This window comes from Trichechus manatus, unplaced genomic scaffold, assembly GCF_000243295.1.
Source record: "Trichechus manatus latirostris isolate Lorelei unplaced genomic scaffold, TriManLat1.0 scaffold00017, whole genome shotgun sequence".
NCBI lineage: Eukaryota > Metazoa > Chordata > Mammalia > Sirenia > Trichechidae > Trichechus > Trichechus manatus.
The window spans coordinates 23,541,580-23,568,949 of NW_004443953.1; the positions used below are offsets into that span (position 1 = coordinate 23,541,580).

Below are 27,370 nucleotides of genomic sequence, written 5' to 3' on the forward strand. Positions count from 1 at the left end.
AGCAATAGCAAACATTTAAGAAAAATTTATGAAGATTATCACTGAGAAATTTTTGTCTGCTGTTTTAAAAATTCCTTTATGAGTGTGGGAAAAGATTGACGTTTTCACTTTCACTTGTGGAATACGTAGACCAGGTTTTTGAAACATCAGTGTTCCAGTGGGGCACAGATTGGTAGCCACTGGTATAAAACTGAATTGGCTGTATAGTGCTCTAGTAATAATTATAGTAAAATTAATGATAACATACCGATTATATTCTTGAACACAGTATCCAAAGAGTTTACTCTGATGGTTAGCTGAGAGTTGAGGTACACGGAAATCTGACATTAGATTTTTTTAAAACTGACTTCATTCATGGCTTAGGGGAGAAGTGACCAACATTTAGACCTGCGATGCTCACTCTGTAGTCATGTCATAGTGAGAGAGAAGCCCGCTTGCCATTGTGTGCTGGTGCCATGGCTGTTCCATGCTGAGAGAACAGCATCATGCTAATTGAAACAGTCTAGATGATTACAAAGGCTGTAGCTTGAGAAGCAATATATACTGACACCAGAGGGGGAAGGGCTATTTATTTAGAGAAGTTCATCATCAAATCACTTGTCAGGATAAACAACACATGGAGAAAACCAACACTTATTATAATCCAAGGAGAATCCATTGTCATTTACTGATTTCTGTAGGAGCTTGCAATGTGATGTTGAACAGAACTCCCTTAAATATCTTCCACTGGATAAGGAACTGTGATTGTGAAAAATCCATCCTGTTTTTGTTTCTACCTCTTTCCATGTTTTTCTAAGTTGTATTTAAGCATAATACAGTGTGTCTGATGTCAGCAAGGAACTCAATTTAGAATTAATTTCTCTGGATGGAAATATGAGCCATATGCTTATGTTAGTAATAACAACACTATGCAATTTGATTATTTCTGAGCAGACGGATATATTTTCATCTAAAAGAGGGATTTCTGAAAGCTTGTATTCATTTTTGAAGCTTCAGCAGCTTTGGGTACTAAGACGACACAAATTTTCTCATCTTATTTTATTTAATCTATCGGTCTGACTCTGATTAGAGGTTCAAATAAAATTGTGATTCTTCTATGCCGTGATTCTGTTAAAGTATTCCTAGTTTCTCTCCTGGCATAGCTGCAAGTGCAAGTAAATTAATTGTTACAAAGTTGAAGCTGACCGGCACTAGTGTTCTTTAAGATGGCTATTATACTAGATTTCCAGATGGTTGAAATTTTTTTTTAATATATTCAACCTCACTTCATAAATACATTGCACAAGGGTATGGAAATTCAATGGAGAAGCACATATTTCCAAGTGTTCTCATATGCACATAGATAGCTTTGATTTTGGGAACCATAAGAGGAGTACGTAAAACAAAATGAGTAAAAAAAAAAAAGGTTGCACATAGAGTAATTTTAATCCATTCCATTTTTAAATACCACAATAAATTTAATTTTCACAATAAATTAAATAGCCATATTCAGTTTACAAAATAGAATTACTTAGTGTGAAACCAGTATTTACAACCATATACACTATGTACACGACATTTCTCTTGGCTGACATACAACATGGAAGTAAAAGGACTTGACTTTCCAATGTGTGATTGACATGCTACAAGTAACACCATGGTCCATACAAGAAAACAATAGTGCAAAATTATCACAGGAACTTTGGAACAATGTCAATTTTATGAGATAAGACATTCTTTAAATAATAAGAAAATAGTATTTTGTTTTCATAGGACCGATTCAGCATCTGAATTGAAGAGCCACCTTTCCCTTAGAAAAATGCATAACTGAATTCTCTACTTCCTACAGCTTCACAGCCCTTGGTACATTTTCACACATTAATCTTTTGGCTTAAATCTATGAGAATGGCGGGTGACAACTTCTGAGTCAAAGGAAGACTAACTCTTTGAGAATAGCTGAAGTCACTTTTCCCCAATACCACCACCTCTTCTTTTTATAAATATCTTAAAAAGATGCAACTATACAGAGAACAATTTTGTTTTGGAAATTTTTGATAGAAAAAGAACTGATCTTATATTTGGTCACACACTGTGTATATACAAGTATACATGGAAAAATGACTTGGATAGCTGTGTCTAGGAAAAGTGCATATTTTAATCTAGAGAAGACATTGTATGTCTCTAGGCACAACACATAGTGTTGTATGGCATATTATTTTAGGGCCAGTTCAATGTCCTCCCAGTGATCTGGTAAAATTTTTGATTAAAAGGGTGAAAGAATTTGCGCAATTTGGTAATGACAAAGGGGTCCACCTCTGGATGAATGCGCCCCTTGCTGCCCGCCAGGCACTTATTAAAGATAATGTTAAATCGCAAGCAGTAAAATCCTCTGGTAGCATTGAAATATAAGTTGTATTGACTTATCCTTGGAGGAAGATTTAGGAACTTTTCCACAAGCTGAAGTTCTGGCAAAGGTTCTGTGATGAGGCGATCTCCATCGACGATGTGAAATTGTTCAATCGGAAAATATTTCAACCACCTTTCCAGATGTTTGGTGTAGATGCTGGTTCTTACTGCCTTATACTTTGTGTTCACTTCACAGGTATTAGGGTCTATTGCCAGCTTCTCAAACTTGTAATAAGTTTTGTTCTTCCTCTCCTTCCCCTCTAGCACCTGAGTGTAATCAGAAACAGCTCTTGTGGTTGGCTCCCTGACAATGATCAACAACTTGATGGAAGAGTTCATTTTGTAAATCCTTTCAGGAACCTCCTCTGTGATAAAATATGCTGGGCTCTTTTCAATTGTGATTTGCTGAGGGTAGGAAAAAGGCATCTTTTTCCTATACCACTCAATGCCCTTGGCATAATTTTCATCATTGTCAAAAAAGTGGATTTCTTGGGATGCTTTGACCACTGCTGGATGGAGGTTCAGCATCTCAAGCAGGGCCCTCGTGCCTCCTTTCCTCACCCCAATGATAATGGCCTTGGGGAGCTGCTGGACCAGGTCATGAAGGTGAACCTGCTCTTTAGAAGCGTTGCCTTTCCGGAACTCGTGCAGCAGGCCGCGCTTGAACTGCAGAGCGCGGAGCGGGAAATCAGCCTGATTGCGGGCTCCAAATCGACCTTCAATGGGGCAAATAGGCTGTAGCCTGCAAGCAACAGAAAGACACTTGAAGAAGCTCATTGCAACCGACTTCTCATTTTTCTGGCTCCCCAGTCAGCCTGAGTAAGACTTTCAATGCATAAATAAAACCAATGATTCCCAGCCTGGTGCAATCCATAATCAACATATGTTTGGGAAATTTCATTTTAAGCAACCCTGCATTAAATGAAGCACACATAACTGATGGGATTTTTTTATTAGGGCCCCTTAAATTTTTTATTCACCAGGACCTTAATTGACTACAGCGTGTACTTATGTTCACAGTACAGGATAGACAAGTGACACTGGCCATAATAATAGCTTTTTAACAACTCAACAGTTAACATCGTTTAGAAAACATGAAAATCTGAAGATTATAATCTTCAGCTGGGAGACTGAAAGGCAGCTAGGAAGCCATGTCTTCTGTGTTTCGTGTGGTATTATTTTCTTCCAGCTCGGCAGCATTCATATGGCTCTTAAAAATCTTTGAGATATAATCTGAATAGAGGTCTCAGTCTCTGCCCTTAGCTATTTGCACCATCAACCTACAGTGTTCCAATTTTTGGCATTTGCTGAGCTTTTCATTCTATGAGAATTACTAGTCTTTGGCCTTGGGCAAACCCAGAAGGATATAATATTTCCTCTGGCTCACTTCTTCTTTCTCCCTAAAGAGGTCAGGATTATGTTTTCACTTTGCTGAATGTAGGAACAAACCCAGCTAACATCACCTGTACATCACCTAACACACCTGGGACCAGAAATCAACAAAAACTTAAGGGGGAGCCAAAAACCTAAGATCCACGTTGCCAAGCCCATTTAAATCAGGGACTTGAGCACATGCGGGAAGGAAGGAATCCAACGGATGGAGCCAGAGAGGAGGATTTCCACTTCAACACTACACTAGATAATGAACAACCATCTCTGCTTTTCTCTGAGAGAGAAAGATGTGGCCACCAAAATAAACCAAACCAGTTGCCTTTGCATCGATTCTGACTCACAGCAACCCCATATATGTCAGAGTAGAACTGTACCTTATAGGGTTTTCAATGGCTAATTTTTCAGAAGTAGATTGCCAGGTCTTTCTTCTGAGGCACCTCTGGGTGGACTCCAACCTTCAACCTTTCAGTTAGCAGCCAAGTGTACTAACTGTTTTCACCAGCCAGGCATTCCAATGTGATAACAGTCAAATTGATACTAGACTGAAGTGAATGTGTAATTTGGCAAGGCCATTCTATATGGTTAGAAAACTGAGTTTCCTTTTAGGTATGGCCTAAAATTAAACTGAGATTCATTATAATCTCCTTAAGTTGATCTGCGAAGGCATTTTAGCCTACTTGGTAAAGGGATAACATTAGTCAAAAGTGGCCATTAAACCAATTCCTTCAACTGAAGCTTCCAATTATCCTAATAATTTGTAGTCTGTGTCTCCCTCTTTGTGGTAATGAGGCCGTTGCTTGCTTTTCCCAAGAGACCCTTTTGTACCTTTCTTGTCTTCTGTACTGTTTTTGATTAAAGGGAGGTAAGAAACAACCTCAAGGTCACACCAAGGCCATTTTGTGGAAGTAGAGAGAAAGGGCTTGGACTGTGCTCTGTTTAAGCAGCTATTAATCATAATGCTTAAGGTAAAATATAAACCTACGTTTACTTTTTTGTGGTGTTTGTTTCTTATAATTTTAAAAAGAAGTCATAATCATTGTGGAAAATGTGAAATAAAAGACTATACAAAATTACAGAGTTTACTACACTTGAAGTTTTAGAGAAACATGAATTTTCTTTTTATAAATTTCATAGGATTAATATGTCAGAGCTCTAAGTGGAAGATAAAAAATTACCAACACTTATTATTATTATCAACACTCATAATCAAAGACATATTTAATTGTAACATTGTTAGGGATATCAAAAATTTTTCTTTCAACTCTTCTTGGGTTCTGGTTGAGAGTTAAGCCCTAGTTTTCTCAGGCATGCAATGAGTGGATTTCTCTCCTATGAATGTAGAATGAAAGTAATATCATCCTTGGGAGAATTGAGGAAATAGTCACTCAAATCCTTTTCTATAGGACTTAATTCTCTTGCAGGATCCTGGCTGAGAGAGGCTGACACAGACACTTTCTGCCCTGTTTGAGCTGGAATGGAATTTCCCTATCTCTACAAAGGGTCATTTTCCTTCTTAAATTCTCTTCCTCTTTCCGCCTTCTCCCCTGGGAGCTCATACCCTGCAGAACAATTGCAACTGGGACTCTTTAACTCAGGCTAGGGGAAAATATCACATTATTTCCCACTTCCAGGGTTCTGGGCATAGGCCCCAGGGTAAACAACATATAATCTTAGCCTTGGAAATAACTGAGTCAGTGGGGTGTCTTCAGTTACTTAAGGATGCACTTAAGTAAGCATGTGTCAATTTCAAACATAATCTGCTTGAACTCTCAAGTGAGAGGTTTTAAGAAAGTCTACCAGGAAATCCAAAAAGGCCTGGTATCACAGTGGTTAAGCTCTTGGCTGCTAACTGAAAGGTCTGAGATTCGAACCCACCTGCCGCTCTGTGGGAAAAAGATGTGGCAGTCAGCTTCCATAAAGATTACAGCCTTGGAAACCCTATGGGACAGTTCTACTCTGTCTATAGGGTCACTATGAGTCAGATTTGACTTAATGACAATGGGTTTTTTTTCTGAGTACCAGGCAATCCAATTTCAACAAAATCTTCAGAATAGAGCCTTGAGACTGGGTTAAAAAATGAGAAGAATCATCAACTAAATAGTTAATGAATTAATGATCATTAGATCAATAACTCAATAAAAAGTAAGTGATTAGATGATAATTAAAGATAGTAGGAAGAAGAACTTGATTTAAAAGGTCCATTATGGACATAAAAGTGGTACAACCTCAAGGCTTCTCACTAATACCTAAGTATTAGGTCAGTCATAGGCTCTCCATATTACATTTTCCACGGTAACAACTAAGGAGAAGTAAATTCACTCAGGAATTTTGAATTATCAAGCATCAAAGGGGTTCCCTTTACCAATTAAAACTTGAAAAACAAGGACCACTTCTGTATCCTTTATTAAACATCCAAGTGATAAAACGTACAGATTAGCCTAAGTTTTGGAAGGAAAAAGGAAAACTGGAAGGATGATGTTTTCATTTTAAAGTGTGGCTACATTTTCAGGGACAATGAGAATTGAATTCATGGAGAACATACTTCAGTCTTCCCAGTGCAAGAGATTAATTTTAAAGGGCAAAGAAAGAAGCTTCACATTGCAGAATTTAATTTCTCTGTTCTTTCTAGTCACACTGGGTACAGGACAGTTCGAAAGGCATTCAATGTGAAGCCAGCTGATATTGCTGGACATCTGCAGGTCCAGTGCCTCTTAAGTGTTTGCCTGTTTAGAGCTAAACCCCAGTTCTGTAACTTCCTCTGCATGGATTTTCCATTGCTTTCTGGGCAATTACTCTGAGTGACAGCCTCCTTGTCTGGTACATTCAGCTCCTGAAAACCGGGGCTAATTAACACAGTTAAAACTCCCCAAGCCTCCAGCCATCTTTCCAGGGCAATGGATTCCAGACTTGATGAGCTCCTTTACAGGCTCATACATAATTTTAACTCTCCTGGTAGCACATTAATTGCCTACTCATAAATTTCAAAATGAAAACACATAAATACATCGCCACTGTTTTGCTATGGCAGAGGTCAACATAAGATGTGTGCAGATCACACTGAGCTCTAGTAAATGGCATTTTTACTGTACACAGTGTTATCCCTTTTCTGAAAACAAGTGTCAGTGCACACAGAATACAAATGGATCTTGGCAAACACCTTGGTTTGAGCAACGTGGATCTCTTTCTTTTACAGGCTTAATAAATAAAAATCAATACTGCAGAAAATCATGTTTCCTGGGAATTTTGAGGGAGGAAAACAAATGGATAAATCTAAAATTACATCCCAAAGAGGTCTCAATCAAGAGATATTTAAAGTTCCATGGGGATAAGCATGTGTTTAATCACCTACCTATCCAAGCTCCCAACTCTGGCGACTAGATACAGGAGACTCCCAACAGCAAGGCTTCCCAGCACAAGGAGCTTCTGTCTCAGCCACGCCTGCTGTTTGAATAGCATGGCCCTCCATCAACCTTCAGGACTTCTGCAACCTGACAGAGAGGCAAAAGGGAGCTTATCAGCAATTGTCTCTTACAGGCTTTGTTGATTGTCACAAAGCCAACCAGGAATACAGGAAATTAAGTGGCACCACCCTAAAGACCTATCCCATACCAGTCTTGACAATTTTCATGGTGTAACAGGTATTTAGCAAAACTTACCTCCCTCCTCCTGGTCCATATTATAAGATCAAATACTAAATCTAGGGAGAAGTTACTAACTAGACAACCTATTATGCAACCATAAAAGTAAATAAAATGCATATATATTATAACATATGTAATGTACAACAAGTGTCTGTCAGTTTGTTGTATTATGAGGGCTTGTGTGTTGCTGTGATACTGGAAGCAATTCCACCGGTATTTCAAATACCAGCATAGTCACCCTTGGTGGACAGATTTCAGCAGAGCTTCCAGACTAAGAAAGACTAGGAAGAAGGACCTGGTAGTCTACTTCTGAAAAAACTGGCTAGTGAAAACCTTATGAACAGTAGCAGAACACTGTCTGCTGATATAGCACTGGAAGATGAGCCCCTCAGGTTGGAAGGCACTCAAAATACAACTGGGGAAGAGCTGCCTCCTCAAAGTAGAGTCGACCTTAATGACATGGATGGAGTCAAGCTTTCAGAACCTTCATTTATTGATGTGGCATGACTCAGAATGAGAAGAAACAGCTGCAAACATCCATTAACAATGAAATGAGAAATGTATGAAGTATGAATCTAGGAAAATAGGAAGCTGTCAAAAATGGAATGGAACGAATACAGATTGATATCCTAGGCATTAGTGAGCTGAAATGGACTGGTATTGGCCATTTTGAATTGGACAATCATATCTACTATGCCAGGAATGACAAATTGAAGAGGAATGGCGTCACAGTCATTGTCAAAAAGAAAATTTCAAAATCTATCCTGAATTACAACACTGTCAGTGATAGGATAGTATCCATACACCTACAAAGTGACCAATTAATACGACTATTATTCAAATTTACACACCAACCACTAAGGCCAAAGATGAGGAAATTGAAGATTTTTACCAGCATCTGCAGTCTGAAACTGATCAAACATGCAATCAAGATACATTGATAATTACCGGTGATTGGACTGTGAAAGTTGGAAACAAAGAAGGATCAGTACTTGGGAAACATTTCCTTGGTGACAGAAACAAAGCTGGAGATTGCATGACAGAATTTTCCAAGACCAACGACTTCATTGCAAATACCTTTTTTCAGCAACATAAATGGTGACTATACACATGGACCTTACCGGATGGAATACATAGGACTCAAATCGACTACATCTATGGAAAGCGACAATGAAGAAGCTCAATATCATCGGTCAGAACAAGGCCAGGGGCTGACTGTGGAACAGACTATCAATTGCTCATATGCAAATTCAAGTTGAAGCTGAATAAAATTAGAGCAAGTCCATGAGAGCCAAAGTACCTTGAGTATATCCCACCTGAATTTAGAGACCATCTCAGGAATAGATTTGACCAATTGAACACTAATGAATGAAGACCATATAAGTTGTAGAATGACATCAAGGACATCATATATTAAGAAAGCAAGAGGTCATTAAAAAGACAGGAAAGAAAGACCAAAATGGATGTCAGAAGAGACTCTGAAACTTGCTTTTGAATATAGAGTAAGCTAAAGCGAATGGAAGAAATGATGACATAAAAAACCTAAACAGAAGATTTCAAAGGGCGGCTTGAGGAGACAAAGTATTATAATGAAACGTGCAAAGACCTGGAGTTGAAAAACTAAAAGGTGAGAGCGTGCTCAGCATTTCTCAAGCTGAAAGAACTGAATTAAAATTCAAGCCTTGAGTTGCAATATTGAAGAATTCTACAGGGAAAGTACTGAATGAAGCAGAAGGCATCAAAAGAAGATGGAAGGAATACACAGAGTCACTGTATCAAAAAGAATTGGTTGATGTACAACCATTTCAGAGGTAGCACACGATCAAGAACTGATGATGCTGAAGAAGTCCAAGCTGCAGTGAAGGCACTGGTGAAAAACAAGGCTCCAGGAATTGACAGAATACCAACCGAGATGTTTCAACAAATGGATACAGCGCTAGAGGTACTCACTCGTCTATGTCAAGAAATTTGGAGGACAGCTGCCTGGCCAACTCACTGGAAGAGATCCATATTTGTGCACATTCCAAGAACAGTGATCCAAAAGAATGGAAATTATGAACAGTATCATTTATATCACATGCAAGTAAAACTATGTTGAAAATCATTCAAAAGTGGTTGCAACAGTACATTGACAGGGAACTGCCAGAAATTCAAGCTGGATTCAGAAGAGGACATGGAACCAGGGGTATCACTGCTGATGTCAGATAGATCTTGGCTGAAAGGAGAGAATACCAGGAAGGTGTTTACCTGTGTTTTACTGACTACACAAAGGCATTTGACTCTGTGGATCATAACAAATTATGAACAACATTGTGAAGAATGGGAATTCCAGAACACTTAATTGTGCTCATGAGGAATGTGTACAAAGACCATGAGGCAGTCATTCGAATGGAACCAGGGTATATTGCATGGTTTAAAGTCAGGAAAGGTGTGCGTTAAGGTTGTATCCTTTCATCATACTTATTCAGTCTGTATGCTGAGCATATAATCAGAGAAACTGGACGGTACGAAGAAGAATGAGGCATCAGGATTGGAGGAAGACTCAATCTGCGATACACAGATGACATAACCTTGCTTGCTGAAAGTGAAGAGGACTTGAAGCACTTACTGATGAAGATCAAAGACTCCAGTATAGATTGTACTTCAAGATAAAGAAAACAAAAATCCTCACAACTGGGCCAATAAGCAATATCATAATAAACAGAGAAAAGACTGAAATTTTCAAGGATTTCATTTTACTTGAATCCATAATCAACGCCCATGGAAGCAACAGTCAAGAAATCAAATGACATATTGCATAGGGCAAATCAGCTGCAAAAGAACCCTTTAAAGTGTTGAAAAGCAAAGATGTCACCTTGAAGACTAAGGTGCACCTGACCCAAGCCATGATGTTTTCAATTGCCTCATATGTATGCGAAAGCTGGACAACAAATAAGGAAGACCCAAGAAGAATCGATGCCTTTGAATTGAATATCCCATCGACTGCCAGAAGAACGAACAAATCTTCTTGGAAGAAGTACAGCCAGAACACTCCTTAGAAGCAAGGATGGCGAGAGTATGTCTCACATACTTTGGACATGTTATCAGGAGGGATCAGTTCCTGGAGAAGGACATCAAGCTTGGTAAAGTAGAGGGTCAGCAAAAAAGACGACCTTCAACAAGATGGATTGACACAGTGCCTGCAATAATGGGCTCAAGTATAACAAAGATTGTGAAGATGGCACAGGACCAGGCAGTGTTTTGTTTTGTTGTACATAGGGTCGCTATGAGTCAGAACTGACTCAACAGCACCTAACAACAACAACAACATATTTTACACATGCACCGCCCCCCCCAAGAGTAAACCATTCAGAGTTAAAGAATACTGGTAAAATGAACAATGTGAGGTTTACCTATGAGTCACAACCGACTCGACGGCAACGGGTTTGGTTTTGCGGTTTACCTGCTGTGTAACCAGTGACCTGAAAACTCTGTTTCAGAACAACTGAGTGAATGTAGAAATTGAAACCTCAGTTGAGTAAATTTTCATTTTGGGCATAACAATGACATAATTTACTTATGTAGTTTTTTGTTTTCTGAAAACACGCTCAGACTAGATGCCCTTGCTACCTGGCCCCTTCTGGTTCTCAATGAATTTAAATACGTTTGGTGATATCCGGTCTTCCTCTTATATCATGAAAGAACCTCACCTTGAAGCTTTGGACTTTTATATCTGAAATAAGCTGAGGAGTGTAGAGCTTTACTAGTGCTGTTATTAAATTTTGGAGAAAAATGCAAGCACCTAATTCAGCCTTTCTTATTAAAAATAAATCCAACCTCCCTTTCAAGATAAGATGGTTTGCTTCTTATTAAAACTCTAAATAGTAACCCAACAAGAGGGCAACTACAGCAATCTATTATGGTTAGAAATCATTTTGTTGCAATAGTAACTCCATGTTTGCTATGTGAAGATTTTTCTCTGTGCACAAAGAGATAGACTAGGATTGACTGATTGGTCTATTCATTTGCTCATCAAGAATTTACTGAGCACCAGTAGCCTTTCCATTTGTTGTCCTAGATTTATGAGGGATTCCAAAAAATATCCTTCAAGAGTTTTAGCTATTGGAAAACTGACAATGTGATTAGGGAGTCATGAAACAACCAGAGAACACAACCCAATTCATGATAAGGTGCAATTAAATGCTGGGGAAAGACTATTAGGGTAAAGGCCAGAGAATGTGCTCTCCATGGGAATGCTTTCTTGTAGAATGTGGTACATGACTTGGTAAGGATGCTGCAGGAGGACAGCCTAAGGGGAGGAGATAGTAGCAGCATCCACCCAATATAGAGTTGACAAATATTTATGGAATATCTCTTATGTTCCAGGTTCTGTGCTCATTGCTACGGAGATAATGGCAAACTAAACATGGGAATCTATAGACCATTGGAGAAAATGAACATTAAACCAGTAAGCATATGATTAACATATACTTAAAAATTATAATGAACATTATAACAGAAAACTATAGGAGGCAGGGAGAATGCATGAAAGGGGGAATGTACTTCAGTCCTTTCGGAATAAGTAAAACTTTGGCTGACACCTTGAGCATTAAGAGCAAGGAGGGCAGGAGTAGGGCAAGTACATGGCCAGTTTGAGAAGTGAAAGAAGGCTAGGGTGGCTGGGCACAGGGATTCAAGGGGAGAGAGAAAAGGCTAAGAGCTAAAGCAAAAATGGGGAATAAGAAGGGTACTTATAGGGGATTAGGAGCCCTGGTGGCACAGTGGTTAAAGTGCTTGGCTGCTAACTGAAAGGTTGATAGTTCGAACCCACGAGCAGCTCCATGGGAGAAAGATGTGGCAGTCTGCTTCTTTAAAGATTACAGCCTTGTAAGCCCTGTGAGGCAGTTCTACTCTGTTCTATACGGTCACTATGAATTGGAATCAAACCAACAGCAGTGGGGATTTTTTTGTTTGTTTGTTTTAGGGGGAGCCTAGTGTTTCTGATTTAGCATGGCTTATCTTATATGTAGGTGAAATGGGGATGAAAAGGGGAAGAGAAAATGAACTTTATTGAGCAGCTACTATTTGGTAAGGACATGGTGCCAAGTGGTATTTCAGGAAATAATGAGAAAAACCATATGAAGTAGATATAGTTACTTCCATTTTGCAGTTGGGTAAACTGAAGCTCAGAGAATTTTCTCTAACTTCACACCATACAACTAGCAGGTAATGTGTAGGCAAAGGTAGTAAACCTAGAGGTATGATTCAGGGCTTCACTGGCTGAAAGAATCAATTTCCTATCCCCAGGTGGATGTCTGAACTCCTCAGTTACAGTCATGTGTGCCTTTAGCATAGGACTCTGATCCCTGATGAAATGCAAATAGTGCAGCAAGATGCAGAACAGAGTAAGGGGAAGAAAATTGTGTTCAAGTTCCCCAATCAAGTTCTCTCCTTGGAAGTTATGTGATCTTGAAGTGGCCGCTTAAGTTTCTCCGGGCTTTTCTTTCCTTATCTCTAAAATAGGGATAATATCTGACCCCAACTCCATAGTTCTGTAGTGAGAATAAAATAAGGTTTCTACATGCTAAATCACTATACAAAGGTTTATTAACTTGCCAGACTAGTGTAAGGGATTATCTATCATTTGTATCCTAGTGTAAATGAAATTAATGTGCATTTACAGAAGAGTAGTCTGAGAGAATAAAGGTATTACATGGTTGAAGAGAGCTAGCCCCAAGTGGGAGAAATGGGAAAAGAAAAGGTAAAATATGCTTGCCCAATAGACTCCATTAGGGCCACTATCCCAGTACTGAGGAGCAACTCAGAGGAGGCTGGGGAAATTATTTGGCCTCTGCTGCTATTCAAATATAGACACCATACCCTGTCACTCATAACTATACTGCACAATTTTTGGTTCCTCTTCCACTTGCGCTTTTGCTCAGCTGTCTTTGTTTAGCTACAGTCCATCCATTCTAAGGTCTGGCCTATGTCCCTGTTCCTCTATGAAGCCTTCTCCAGCTGATGACCTTAATCATTCCCCCACTTCTATTGAGCTCCGTAAATTCTTAGAGTCAGAACCACACTTAGGCATGTCATTGTTCCATAAGTATTTAATACGTGTTGTCTGCTGCCTTCTTTTGTGTCTATTACCACCATCTCCTAGTAACAGACTAACCCCACTGACTACTGAGAAGTACTAGAAAGCCAACTGAAAGGTAGCCCAAGAATCTGCTTTGCTAGATAGGCCAGTGCTTCTCTCTAAAAAGCTTGCAGAGCCTTTAGAAAACACACAACTGCCACCATCCTCAGAGATGCCAATTAAATGGGTCTGCGTTAATCAAGCATCGTTGTTTTGTTTTTGTTTTTAATAGTGGGGTAATAATACCAAAAGAAAGTTACAAAATTTAAAGTTATTTTCTGTCTTTTTTTCTCTGTTTGGTCATGAAGGTCAGTAAATTATTTCTACTTAATTTCATCTTACCTTGTCCTGTGCAGGCACTTATCGCCTCCCTTATTTCGAAATCATTCTGATATGTTCTACTTGTTCATTTCCAATGGCTCCATACTGTTTGATTAATCTTTCTAATATGTTATTTTCTCCCTCACCTGCTTTTGGTTGTTCACTGGATCAAGTCCATTTCTTCCTCTTGGAAGCTGAGGCCCTTGCTTCTGAGGTCCCAGCTGGGGTAGGCAGCTTCTTTACCTCTTACTACTACTCACGAACAGTAGCCCTCTATGCCTTTCAGGTCAGAGTCTGTATCATCCCTCACACTTCTTCACTCTCACCTCTATACTTTAGTCATCTTCTTCACTGTTTATGTCTTTTCTACTTTTCCTTCTTTGAAACTCCCAGATCCTACTGATATCTCTCTGGGAAGGGTGAGTCCTAGTGGATGTGAAATTTTGGGGAAAAAATGCCAAGTAACTCTAATAATACACTTCCTATTATCCGTAAACCTGTTGCCCTTGAGTCGTTTCTGACTCATAGCAACCCTACTGGTGGGGCAAAAATGGGGTCAAGTCCATAGTGTATGCCATGGGTTGAACTGTGTCCCCCAAAGTATCTGTCAGCTTGGCTAGGCCATGATTCCCAGTATTTTGTGATTGTCCACCATTTTGTCATCTGATGTGATTTTCGTGTGTATTGTAAATCCTATCTCTATGTTGTTAATGAGGTGGGATTAGCAGCAGCAATGTTAATGAGTCAGGACTCAATCTACAGGATTAGATTGTGTCTCCTACTGCAATGCAAGTATAATCTGGTATACATTAGGTTATTAAACCTTATTGAATATGAGGTCATTATTTTTTTACAGCCACTGAGGCTTCTTCCAGTCTCAAAGGCCCAATAGTCCAACTATGGATTCTTCCTTTATAATACACTCAGTTATTACCATGCAGGTTTTGCTCTGTAGGATAAGCTTCTACTATTAGTCCAGCTTCTGTATGCCTGAGATGCCTTAAATATGTCTACCGGGGATTTTCTGTCTTTGAGAAACCAAATTTCTCCAGTCTTTTGTTTGCAGGTGTGAGGTGTGGAACCACCTTACAGACAACCATTTGGCCATTATTTCAGTTCTTTCTATCCACATCAATACTTAAAGCTAATGAATGGGGGCTGACTAGACCAAGAGAGACCACCTGGGGGGGCCAGTGCTGATTAAGCCTATCACAGCCACCTAATAAGACTAATAAAGTCCTTGGAAGATGGAGTGTTGAGGAACTTACTGGTTGGTGACCATGCATGGGAGAGGGTAGTGCATCCCTCCTTGGGACATGGAAGCTCCACACTGTAGAACCTCCCAAACCTCATCCTGTGCATCTCTTTGTATCCTTTTTGGTTGTAATAAATCTTTAATAAGTATAGTATGCTCTCTGTGAATTCTGTGAGTCATTCCAAAGAATCAATGAACCCACAGGGGCAGTGAGAACTAGCAGGGGCTGGCTTCTGCCTATATGGCAGTCTGAAAGGTGTCCTTCTAATGTGTGAACTCTGAGCTAGCTCTGGGTGGCTGGGGCTGAGAGAGAGTGTGCCGTGTGAGTGGCTGATGACAAGGATGAAGAAGTAGGAAGATGAGGACTGGATCTATTTCCACACTTTGGGGATTGGATTCATGCTGATTCTTACCACCCAGTTAGCAATGAAGGTGGGATTTGCCTGTGCCTCTTGCGTAGAGCAGCAGGGCTGGGCTACCTTCTTATACTGCCTCCAAAACATCTCCATGCCTACTGTGACACTGAGGAGAACAAGAATTTTGATTTGAGACCTCAACTAATATGAGTGAGTCATCCATGGTGAAGTGTAAAGACCATTGAATTGGGAGTAAAAAGATCTTGATTCACATTTTGGTTTAGTTTTATGATTGAAGTTTTCTGAATTTTGGTTTACTCATCTGAGAAATGGGCGATGATGTGTATCTCACAGGACTGTTATGACATGAGCATTGAGTAAAACACTATAGGACAGAACTTTGTGAATATTTGGGCACTTTACAAAAACAAGGTATTATTAATATTTTCAGGAGGCTGGTAAATTAGTTCTTACACACAATTTAAATAAGAAAAGATTAAAATAAATGTGGTTCTCATTAATAGTATAATTGGATTGTAAAAAAAATATAAGCCCATTTTTAAATATCAATAACTTAATGGAAACTCCTATTGAATGTTAAAATGCTAAAGATGTATTTTCTGCTTAAAGCAAGATGGAAAATTAATTTAAAAAAAAAGTCAATACTAATCTTGTTGAGCTGAAATCTCTTTTGGAATTTTTGGGAAGAGAAGAAATCAAACCAGCAATTTCTAGTGAGGCCCACTAGAAGACAAAAAAGTGAAATCTCATTCCGTTATGTAACTAGAATCAGACTATATACTGAGAGCCAATATCATGGCAGTACCTGAATAAATCTTGTTTTGGGAAAACCAACGACACTTAGTTAATTTAACATTTAAGATGCCTCTGGTTTTCCACAACATCATGAGGTGCTCAAGAGTCTGCCAGGATAGAGTTTTAAAAACTGGAAGTTGTTGTTCTTGGTCCAGAAATACAGGCCAAAAGAGAAGCTGTACAACGCTTGATCCTTATGGACAATGCTGTTAAACTGGGTTGAAGTTTAACACTTCTCTGACTCCAAAGTGCTTTACCTTTAGTTATTCCAGCTTTAATGGATATTTTAATAATCTTTCATCAGTGCATTCATACTGGTCATAGGCAATTTATATAAAATTAAAGTTTTTTATTTCTTTTTATTAAAAAAAGGCTAAAGACCTACTATGACATTTAAACTCTCATCTCCAGTTTTAATCTTTCAGTGTCTTTCATTTTGCATGCCAAGAACAGCACTATTATAGTTTCTCCAGACTACTAAATCTTTAGCAGCCTTGGTATCTCAGCTGAACAAAGCAAAGTATCTAAATAACAGAGTACGTGGCCAGAAATGACAAATTAAAGAGACATCTGCTTGTTTTTCCAAAGCAGCTCTAAGCAAAGAAAGAAATGATTCCCAGGTTGAAACAAAGAAATAAGGGGATTCAAAAATAATAATAATAAAGATATGTTCAAGTGCTGCTCAAAGGCTTGTAGATATGGTTACTGCAAGCTCCTGGTGCTAGTAAAAACAATAGCAGGAACAACAGCAGCAAAGTTCGTTAAAAATGACTGAACTTATATAGCAGAATTATTCCAAGGAAATCTTAATGCTCTTTGAGTATGAGCTCATTTGTCCTGGGTAATGGCCTTACGAGATAGTCAGGAAGGTACATTTATTGAGCACGGGGCTCTCTGTACTTTCTTTCACATTTATTATCTCATGTAATACAACAAACCCGTCAAGTATTACTAATTTTATTTTCCTGATGGAAATTGAAGAGCACAGAGAAAAGCAAGACTATTTGCTCAAGGGTACATAGCTCGTAAATGCAGAAAACAAAACAAAAGCCTAAGCGTGTTACTGTTGAGTCAGTTCTGACTCTTGGTGACTTCGTGTGTTGCAGAGTAGAACTGTGCTCCATAGGGTTTCCAAGGTTGTGACTTTTCAGAAACAGATCACCAGGGCTTTCTTCCAAGGTGCCTCTGGGTGGGTTCACACTGCCAAACTTTTGGTTAGTAGTCAAGCGCTTAACTATTTGTGCCACTTAGGAACTCCAGTAAATGCAGAAGGGATTTAAATTCTAAATCATCTGACTCCAAAGAATATGACCCCTTGATTCCAATGCCACTAATATTGAGCTTTGGATGCTCACCGAGACTCAATAAATATTTTTTCATGATGATTGATGAGAGCAGACAAAAACCATTTAACTCTATACAAATTATCTGCCATTACACTTTGAGGTAGAGGATGGGTAGAGGAAAAAATGTCTCCCTGGAGGGGCAAGAAAAGGGGCCATTTGGGTGGTTTGTACCTGATACAAGGAGGAAAAATATTAATAAATAATGATAATAATAATGAAAGGTAATGCTTTTATAGTTTACAAAGTATTTTTCATATTCACCACACTATTTATAATTTAAACCAGTAGAATCAAGGGAATCCCACTTGTTTTCCCCATAATTCAAGAAATGACTTCCCTTTTTGAAAATTTTTTGTAGATGATCAAAATAACATTGGTTTTGACTGTCACTTGTCACTACTTATATTCTTATGTGTTGATCTCTATAAGATCTTGGCTAAACCTGTTTATCACCTTCTCATTATCACCCTACCCCTGCCCCCCACCCCCCAAATATCTCTGTGAATGGCTTCCCGTCTGCTCAGACAGTCATCGGAGCCAGAAACCTTGATGTCCATCATCCTTGGCTCCCTTCTTCCCCCTCCACGTACAATCAGTCGTTAAGTCCCCCAGATTCTACCTCCAAAGTACTGTTAGAATCCACCATGTCTCTTCACTGTCATTTGTGACTACCTTGGTTCAGGCTACCATCTCAGCGTCTTTCTCCTAGATTAACTCTAATAGGCTCCTAACGGTTTTCTCCGCTATTAGTCTTGTTCCTGCCTCAATTTATTCTCCATACTGCTGTCAGAGAGGTCTCTTCAAATGAAATCTGATCATGTCACCTTTGGTCTTAAAACCCTTAATGGCTCCTATTGTCTACATGGTTGAAAAAGACCCTTTACTCATTTCCACTGCAACTCCACCCCACCCCCCAACACCCACACATGTAAACTTTGGCACACAGAACAGCTTGCAGTTCTTCTGAATAGGCCATGGTCAGTTTTGCCTCAGATCTTTCCACACAAGGTTTCCATAGCCTGAAACACTGTGTGCTTCATTTGTCAAGTCTATAAAATGAGATACTAATAGCTGGTCCCATAGCACTGCTGTGAAGGTGAAATGAGCATGTAAAATAATTAAAACACGGTTTGGCACATTGTAATCCTCATTAAATGTTAGCTACTTCTGTTAATGCCTCTTTCTCCCCTCCCTCCAGGTCTTGGTCTAATCCCTATCTTTTAGATCTTAGCTTCTCATCTTAGGTTCCTTGGGAAAGTGTTTCTTGATCACCTAGTGCTGGCTTCAGTGTTCCTCTTATGTGTCACCACAGCATCCTCTAATTCTATTGCAGTTTATCACACCAAATTGTAATTTCCTGTCTACTTATGTGCCCCTCAAACTACACTGTAAGCCCTGTGATTTTAGGGACTGTGTCTTGTTCATTATTGTTATCACCAGCATTTAGAGTATAACAGATGCTCAGTAAATAACTGCTGAAGAACTGAATCAGTTAGATGGAATGAACTTTGAATATCCTAATAGCTATGGCATCTGGATATCATATCTCTTTAATAGGTACTTTATCTTTGTATAGTACTTTGCAGGTTTACAGAGTGTCGTATGTGTATAAATGGCCTCATTTTACTACCTATTTTATTTTGAAAAATTTGATACTCATATATACTTAACCTACATTCATCAATTGTTAATGTCTTGTCGTATTTGCTTTATTTTTCTCTAAATGTCTCTAGATAAACACATATTATTTCTCCTGAACCAACAGAGAATAAATGGCTGTATCAGCACTTCAGTGTGTTAGAGTATCACACCTCATCCCTGCACAAAAACCAAAACAAAACCAAACCCGCTGCCACTGAGTCAATTCTGACTCATAGCGACTCTATAGGACAGAGTAGAACTGCCCCCACAGCGTTTCCAAGGAGTGTCTGGTGAATCGGAACTGCTGACCTTTTGGTTAGCAGCCAATCTTTTAACCACTGCACCACCACGGCTCCAATCCCTGCACAGCCCTGTGAAATAAAAGGGGCACAGTGGTCATTCTTGTCCCAAATGCCCAGGGAAATGAAATGGCGTGCTTAAAGTCTTTAAGCTATTAAATTTGGAGTTTTTACTTTTAGTTTTGGGGTTTTTACATTGTATCACTCTGCTTCTCTATTAAGTTAGTGTAAAGTTGAAAATGTTATGATTTATTGGTAGAAATAGAAACATCATTTACCTTTTCTTAAACTTTTAACTTGTAAATTCTGATGAGTCGGGTATCAAAAAATCAACCTTTGGAAAATGGTGAAAGAAAATATTCTTAGGAGATTTCTTGTCTTGTAGCCTATTTTACTTTCCTTTTCTCATTACCTTTAAGGAAAAAAAATTTTAAGTTTTTTTCTATGTCTTAGTATGAATAATGGAGGCATACGGTAATGCCCATCCATTGGCGTACTGGAGCTTGCTCATACTTTGCAAGCTAGTTATTAAAGCCAGTATTAAAAATGAAATTATATAATCTTGTACTTAAATAAATTAAAAGTCAGTAAACATTAAAAATTCATTTCTTCCTAAGTGTTTACTACATTTTACCATTACCTATGCTCTTGAGGTTATTTGAGTATATTATACCTGTATGATAGAGACACTACTACACTTCTCTCCCAAATTCCAGATTCAGTGAATTGGTAGCTTGAAATCAGTCATGGAGGGAGTATTTAAGCAATAGAAATTGACAAAGAGTACAAATTTCCCCCTTCCTCAAGAGCTGGTTGTTATGTATTTATCAGCACACCACTGATGATGCCCCATTACTTTTTCTTTTGTACATTTCATTAATCAAATGTTTCTTGAGTATCCATCAACATGTGGTATATGGGGGAAAAGCTGCTGGGGATATCCAGAGTAAGACAAGAGGGTGGGCTGACCTCTCACCTTCCCTTCCCTTTTTAGCCTCCTCCTCCATTCTCTTGCCTTTCTACACAATCCCATTTTCATTTCTGAAGCCCCTGTGATCTTTTCCTCTTTCTTTCTATTTTCACTTTTCCAGGTGTCTGCCCTTCTCAAGTTTCTCTGCCTTATTCCAGTTCTCCCTGCACCCTGCCATTGACTGACAGAACTCAAAAAGAAAACGATGCAGTGCTATTATTTTTATGTAACACTGATAGGAAGAGAAATGTACAGTGAAATGTCTTTAAAAAACTTGTAAGTATTTAATAAAGCTATAAAATAATTTATAACTAGTTTGTATGCAAAAACTGATGTTAAAAGCCTCCATCCTTGAGTAGGTTAACATTTTCTTAATTAGCAGTATTATTAGCATACTTCAAAACTTCCCTCTTTATATTACCTGTCATGGTTTGAAGTATGTCCCCCAAAAACGTGTGTATCAATTTAGCTGGGCCACGATTCCCAGAATTGTGTGGTTGTCCTCCATTTTGTGATTGTAATTTTATGTTAAAGAGGATTAGGGTGGGATTATAACACCACCCTTACCCAGGTCACATCCCTGATCCAATGTAAAGGGAGTTTCCCTAGGGTGTGGCCTGCACCACCCTTTACCTTACAAGAGATAAAAGGAAAGGGAAGCAAGCAGAGAATGGGGAACCTCATACCACCAACAAAGCAGTGCCGGGAGTAGAGCATGTGCTTTGGACCTGAGGTTCCTGTGCAGAGAAGCTCCTAGACCAAAGAAAGATTGAAGACATGGACCTTCCTCCAGAGCCGACGGAGAAAGTGTTCCCCTGGAGCTGAAGCCCTGAGTTTGGACTTGTAGTGTACTGGACTGTGAGAGAATAAACTTCTCTTTGCTAAAGCCATCCACTTGTGGTATTTCTGTTAGAGCAGCACTAGATGACTAAGACATTACCAAAGAAATTTACCTCTTCTCAATCTCAGATCTCCCTTTCAGGGCCAGAAGGACACCACTAAATTCCAACACTGTTACTGCTGCCGTTGTTGTTTGCTGTAGAGGCGGTTCCAACTTATAGCGACTCTCTATGACAGAACTGCCCCATGGGGTTTCCTAGGCTATAATCTTTATGGAAGCAGACTGCCAAATCTTTCTCCCATGGAGTGGCTGGTGGGTTTGAACTGCCACTCTTTTTGGTTAGCAGCTGATCGCTTTAACCATTGCACTATCAGTGCTCCTTATGTTACTAATCATCAACAAATATTTGCTAAGTACCTATCACATGCCAGTCATTGCACAAGCCAAGAATAATGTGGAGAACAAGAGACACAGACCTGCCTCATTAGGCTTACCGTTTTTTAATGTTCAAGGTCAACTCTTACTATTAAGTGTGAAGAAACTGCATCTTCCCTTAAATACAGAGCCCAGCTCCTCTTAGGCTGGCCGTGAAGAAAGAATCTCCACAAAGTCAGGATCTGCTGAACTTCATAGTCTCACCTTCTGGTCCTAAGATCCATGTCCCTTATGGATGTCCTTTCCTCCTACCTAAGTAGCTACGATTAGACCACTCTAAAAGGCCCTCCAGCACACACCACCAGTTGCCGTTGAGTTAGTTCCGACTCATAATGACTGCATGTGTATCAGAGTAGAACTGTGCTCCATAGGGTTTTCCATGGTTGACTTCTTGGAGGTAGTCACCAGGCCTTTCTTTTGAGGTGCTTCTGGGTGGACTTCAACTTCCAGACTTTTGGTTAGCAGCCAAGCATGTAAATGTTTGTACCACCAGAAACGCCCTACTATCCCTTAAATAAGACTATTCTCTTGAAAACCCTCTGCAAAGCGGAGGCTTCATTGGGCATGTTTTATCCAGACTTTACCAAAGTAACTACATGCAGTCAGACAGAGTTGGCCTCATAGGTTTGCAGCTTGTGCAGTTGCAGGGGGCTCTGTGCTGAGATGGGCCCCATGCTTTGCTTAATGTTCTGCTATCACCATCTTGAAATTGTTAATCATTTTTGAACAAAGGGCCTGCATTTTCATTTTGCACTGGGCTCCACAAATTATCAATACACTCCTGTAGCCAGGCTTTCTGACCTTCAAAGCATAGATTCCTCACATATAAGCTGTGGCTCCTCACAATGTCCTTACTTTTTCAGATACTTGACTCTAAGAGGCAAACACTGTCTTAACTCCATCATGTATACAACCATTCACATCTACCATCTTACAGAGCAGGGAGTCCACTCTCCTTTATTTTTCCTTCTTAGTTCTGTGGTCTTCCTTGAGGCTCATCTTTTCCTTGGTTAACCAGAACTGGGAATGATATCTACCTTCAGGAACTTGGTAGCTACCCATAAGGCTTTATAGTCCTATGTACGATAGCCATAGTAGAGTATATGCTACACAAGGTTAACATTCTGAGACCCTTACACACACACACAGCACAGGGAGTTTTGTAACAGTAAGTTAGTGGGGAAAGATCCTGTGAGATGAAGAGGGTAGCATCATCATTCCTATCATAGAGATGAGAAAACACAGAAACCCAAGAACAATAGACACCCAGCTCCTACTATAGGACAGAAAACTATCTCCTCACTCCTTCCTCCCTTCAAGGTAAAACAAAACAGGAACTTCAAATTATATTACTAACCTGTTTACCTAAGGTGCTATGTGACCGTAGATAAATCATTTAACCTCCCTAATCTTCTGTTTCTTCATCTAAGAAACAAAGGGCTTGGAAGGGATGAATTCTGTGATCCCTACCAGATCTAAAATTCTCTCATTCTATGGAGAAAAGACAGTCTTTTTAACAAATGATGCTGGCAAAACTGGATGTCCATCTGTAAAAAAATGAAACAGGACCCACACCTCACACCATACACAAAAACTAATTCAAAACGAATGGATCAAAGACCTAAATACAAAACCAAATCTATAAAGATCATAAAGAAAAAACAGAGTCAATGCTAGAGGCCCTAATACATGGCATAAATAGCATACAAACCATAACTAACAATACACAAACACCAGAAGATAAGCTAGATAACTGGGGTCTTCTAAAAATTAAGCACTTACGCTCATCAAAAGACTTCACCAAAAGAGTAAAAAGAGAACCTACAGACTGGGAAAAGAATTTTGGCTATGGTAAATCCGACAAAGTTCTAATCTCTAAAATCTATGGGAAAATTGAATACCTCTACAACAAAAAGACAAATAATCCAATTAAAAAATGGGCAAAGGATATGAACAGACACTTCACCAAAGAAGACATTCAGACACATGAGGAAATGCTGGAGATCACTAGCCATTAGAGAAATGCAAATCAAAACCACAATAAGATACCATTTCACCCCAACATTAGTGGCACAAATCAAAAAAACAGAAAATAACACATGTCGGAGAAACTAGGGGAGTTTGGAACTCTTATGCATCCCTGGTGGGAATGTAAAATGGTATAACCATTTTGCAAAACAATATGGAGCTTCCTTAAAAAGTTAGAAATAGAAATACCATATGATCCAGCAATCCCACTCCTAGGAATATATCCTAGAGAAATAGGAGCCATCACACAAATACACATATGTACACCCATGTTCACTGCAGCATTATTCACAACAGCAAAAAGATGTAAACAACCTAAGTGCCCATCAACAGATGAATGGATAAACAAACTATGGTATACACACAATGGAATACTATGCAACAATAAAGAACAATGATGAATCTGCGAAACATCTCACAACACGGATGAATCTGGAGGGCCTTATGCTGAGTGAAATAAGTCAATCACAAAAGGCAAATACTGTATGAGACCACTAATATAAAAATTCATGAAAAGGTTTACACACAGAAAGAAACAATCTTTGATGGTTACTAGGGAGGGAAAAGATGGGGAGGGAAAAACACTTACTAGACAATAAATAAGTGGTTACTTTGGTGAAGGGTAAGACAGTACACGAAACTGGGAAGTCAGCACAACTTGACCAAGGCAAGGTCATGGAAACTTCATAGACACAGCCAAACTCCTTGAGAGACCAAATTACTCGGCTGAGGGCTGGGGACCATGGTCTTGGGGGACATCTAGCTCAATTTGCATAATGAAGTTTATAAAGAAAATGTTCTACATCCTACTTTGGTGAGTAGCCTCTTGGGTCTTAAAAGCTTGTAAGCGGTGATCTAAGATACTCCACTGGTCCTACTCTGTCTGGAGCAAGGGAGAATGAAGAAAACCAAAGACACAAGAGAAAAATTAGTCCAAAGGACTAATGGACCACAAGTACCACAGCCTCCACCAGACTGAGTCCAGCACAACTAGATGGTGCCTGGCTACCACCACTGACTGCTGTGACAGGGATCACAATAGAGGGTCCTGAACAGAGCTGGAGAAAAATGTAGAACAAAATTCTAACTCACAAAAAAAGACCAGACTTACTGGTCTGATACAAACTGGAGAAAACTCGAGAGTATGGCCCCCAGGCACCCTTTTAACTCCGTACTGAAGTCACTCCTGCGGTTCACCCTTCAGCCAAACATTAGCAGGCTTATAAAACAAAATGAGACTAAATGGGCACACCACCTCAGGGGCAAAGATAAGAAGGCAGGAGGAGACAGGAAAGCTAGTAATGAGGAACTCAAGGTCAAGAAGGGGAAAGTGTTGACATGTCATGGGGTTGGCAACCAGTGTCACAAAACAATATGTGTATTGATTGTTTAATGAGAAACTAATTTGCTCTGTAAACCTTCATCTAAAGTACAACAAAAAATAAAATAACAAAAGGACTCGTTAAAAAAAAAAAAGAATTCTCTTATTCTAAGCAATTCTACTAGATTAGTGCTAAATGAATGTTTTATAATGAGAGATTTATCGATAGGAAATTGAGACAATTGTAGTGGGGGGAAATTAGTGTTTGAAGTAAATTTGAATTTCTTATTATCCCCCAGGTTTAAACAGTCCTGGCCTCTTTAACGATGACTGTACCACATTATACTGCCCACTACTGTGAAAAACAATCCTCTTACTTTAAGATATGAAATTTCCTGGGGAAGATACTGACACTTGAGAAAGATACTACTGATTAGCTTTCAATTCGTCCTGCTGCCAGGGAGCCCACAGGATTCAGATTTTGGAAGAAAAAAACAAAAAAAACAAGTAACCAAGGGCAACTGAGGAAAACTGTCTTAGAAAATCACTTTTTCCCCATTACAATGATCACGTATGAGAGTTATAATGAGGAAAAAAAACAAATGAAGAGGACAAGAACAAGGGCATGGAAAGCTGTGTTCTGCATGTGTCAAGTGGAATGTGGAGATGGCGGTGTAGATTAAGAGGAAAATGGACACCAGTTTTTAGTAGATTAAGAAGAAAATGTATCAATCAGTATACTCATAACTGCTCTATTAAATGGCTAAGGAAGCTATTTAGTTCTTTGTTTTTTTCAGCTAATCATGAAGGGTCAACATTAGAAATGAAAGAAAGTTGATAAATTATACAGAACTACAGAGTTGATTACTGCTCTATGCTTATCCTTTTGGGAGTTATTGCAGGGCCAGCTTTGAGCAAATTCCAAATTTTCAAATGGATTCTCCATTTCTTCTCTCCATTCAGCTTTTGATATTACGCATACATTATTTATCACAGCTACCATTATTGCGTTAGCTTGAGTCGTCCTCTGGCTCTCTGTCTGCAGGAGGATACTCATTTTGCATTTGTAATTACCAAACTTAAAAGGAGCCAGTTAATTCTGCTTCTGTTCAGGGGGCTCATTTAGCAGAATGATGTCTTAAGGAAAGAGATGGGAACTGAATTTCATTTTGGCCCAGAACCCCAATTTCTCTTATCTCAGAATCTCACTGCTGTGTGTACTAATGTTTATATAAGAAGGGTGTTTGTTTGTTTGTTTTTCCCCTTGAAACATTCTTTTCATTTCATTAGTTTTGAAGTTCAGTATGTTTACCATGCTGGTGACCTCAGAAGTAGAATCTTTCCTTCTCTAATCTTACGTTTATATAGAAAAGTGTGAGTTGGAGAAGTAATGGTGACCCAGAGTGACCCTATAGGACAGAGTAGAACTGCCCATAGGGTTTCCAAGGAGCAGCTGGTGGATTCAAACTGCTGAACATTTGGTTAGCAGCTGAACTTTTTTAAAAAATTTTTTCCTGTACAAAAACTTATACATACATTGTTGTGTGACTCTATTGGCTCTCCCCATACTGTGACAGCACCTCCTTTCCACCCGATTCCCCATGTCCATTCAACCAGCTCCTAACCCTCTCTGCCTTCCCATCTCACCTCCGGATGGAAGCTACCAGTTTACTCTCTTGTATCTACTTGAGCTAAGAGGCACACTCCTCACGAGTATCACTTTATGTCCCACAGTCCAGTCCAATCCCTGTCTGAAGAGTTGGCTTCAGAAATTCTTTTAGTCTGGGCTGACAGGGAATCCAGGGGCCATGCTTTCCAGTGTTCCTCCAGTCTCAGTCAGACCATGAAGTCTGGGGTTCTTACTGGAATTTGAGTTCTGCACCTCACCTTTCTCCTGCTCCAACTGGGACTCTCTGTTGGGTTCCCTGTCAGGGCAGTCATTGGTGGTAGCCAGGCACCATTTGTTCTTCTGGTCTCAGACTGATGAAGTCACTCCTTTATGTGGCCTCCTCTGTCTCTTGGGCTACTACTTTCCTTGTGTCTTTGGTATTCTTCATCCTCCTTTACTCCAGATGGATGAGACTAATTGATGCATCTTAGATGGCCGCTTGCAAGCTTTTAAGACCCCAGACACCACTCACCAAAGTAGGATGCAGAACATTTTCTTAATAAGCTTTGTTATGCCAATTGACCTAGATGTCCCCT

General features: G+C 39.3%; 1 protein-coding gene across 1 annotated transcript in view; it reads right to left on the reverse strand.

Annotated features, from left to right (window-relative positions):
* Positions 1 to 541: 541 nt before the first annotated feature.
* HS3ST5 (heparan sulfate-glucosamine 3-sulfotransferase 5) overlaps positions 542 to 27,370 on the reverse strand; it is a 192,683-nt gene continuing 165,854 nt past the window's right edge. Inside the window, exons 3-4 of the mRNA XM_004372481.1 lie at positions 7,127 to 7,265; positions 542 to 3,127 (exon numbers count right to left, since the gene is read on the reverse strand). Coding sequence (XP_004372538.1) covers positions 2,197 to 3,127; positions 7,127 to 7,233 — 1,038 coding nt within the window. The 5' untranslated portion in view covers positions 7,234 to 7,265 and the 3' untranslated portion in view covers positions 542 to 2,196. The remainder of the gene's footprint in view (positions 3,128 to 7,126; positions 7,266 to 27,370) is intronic.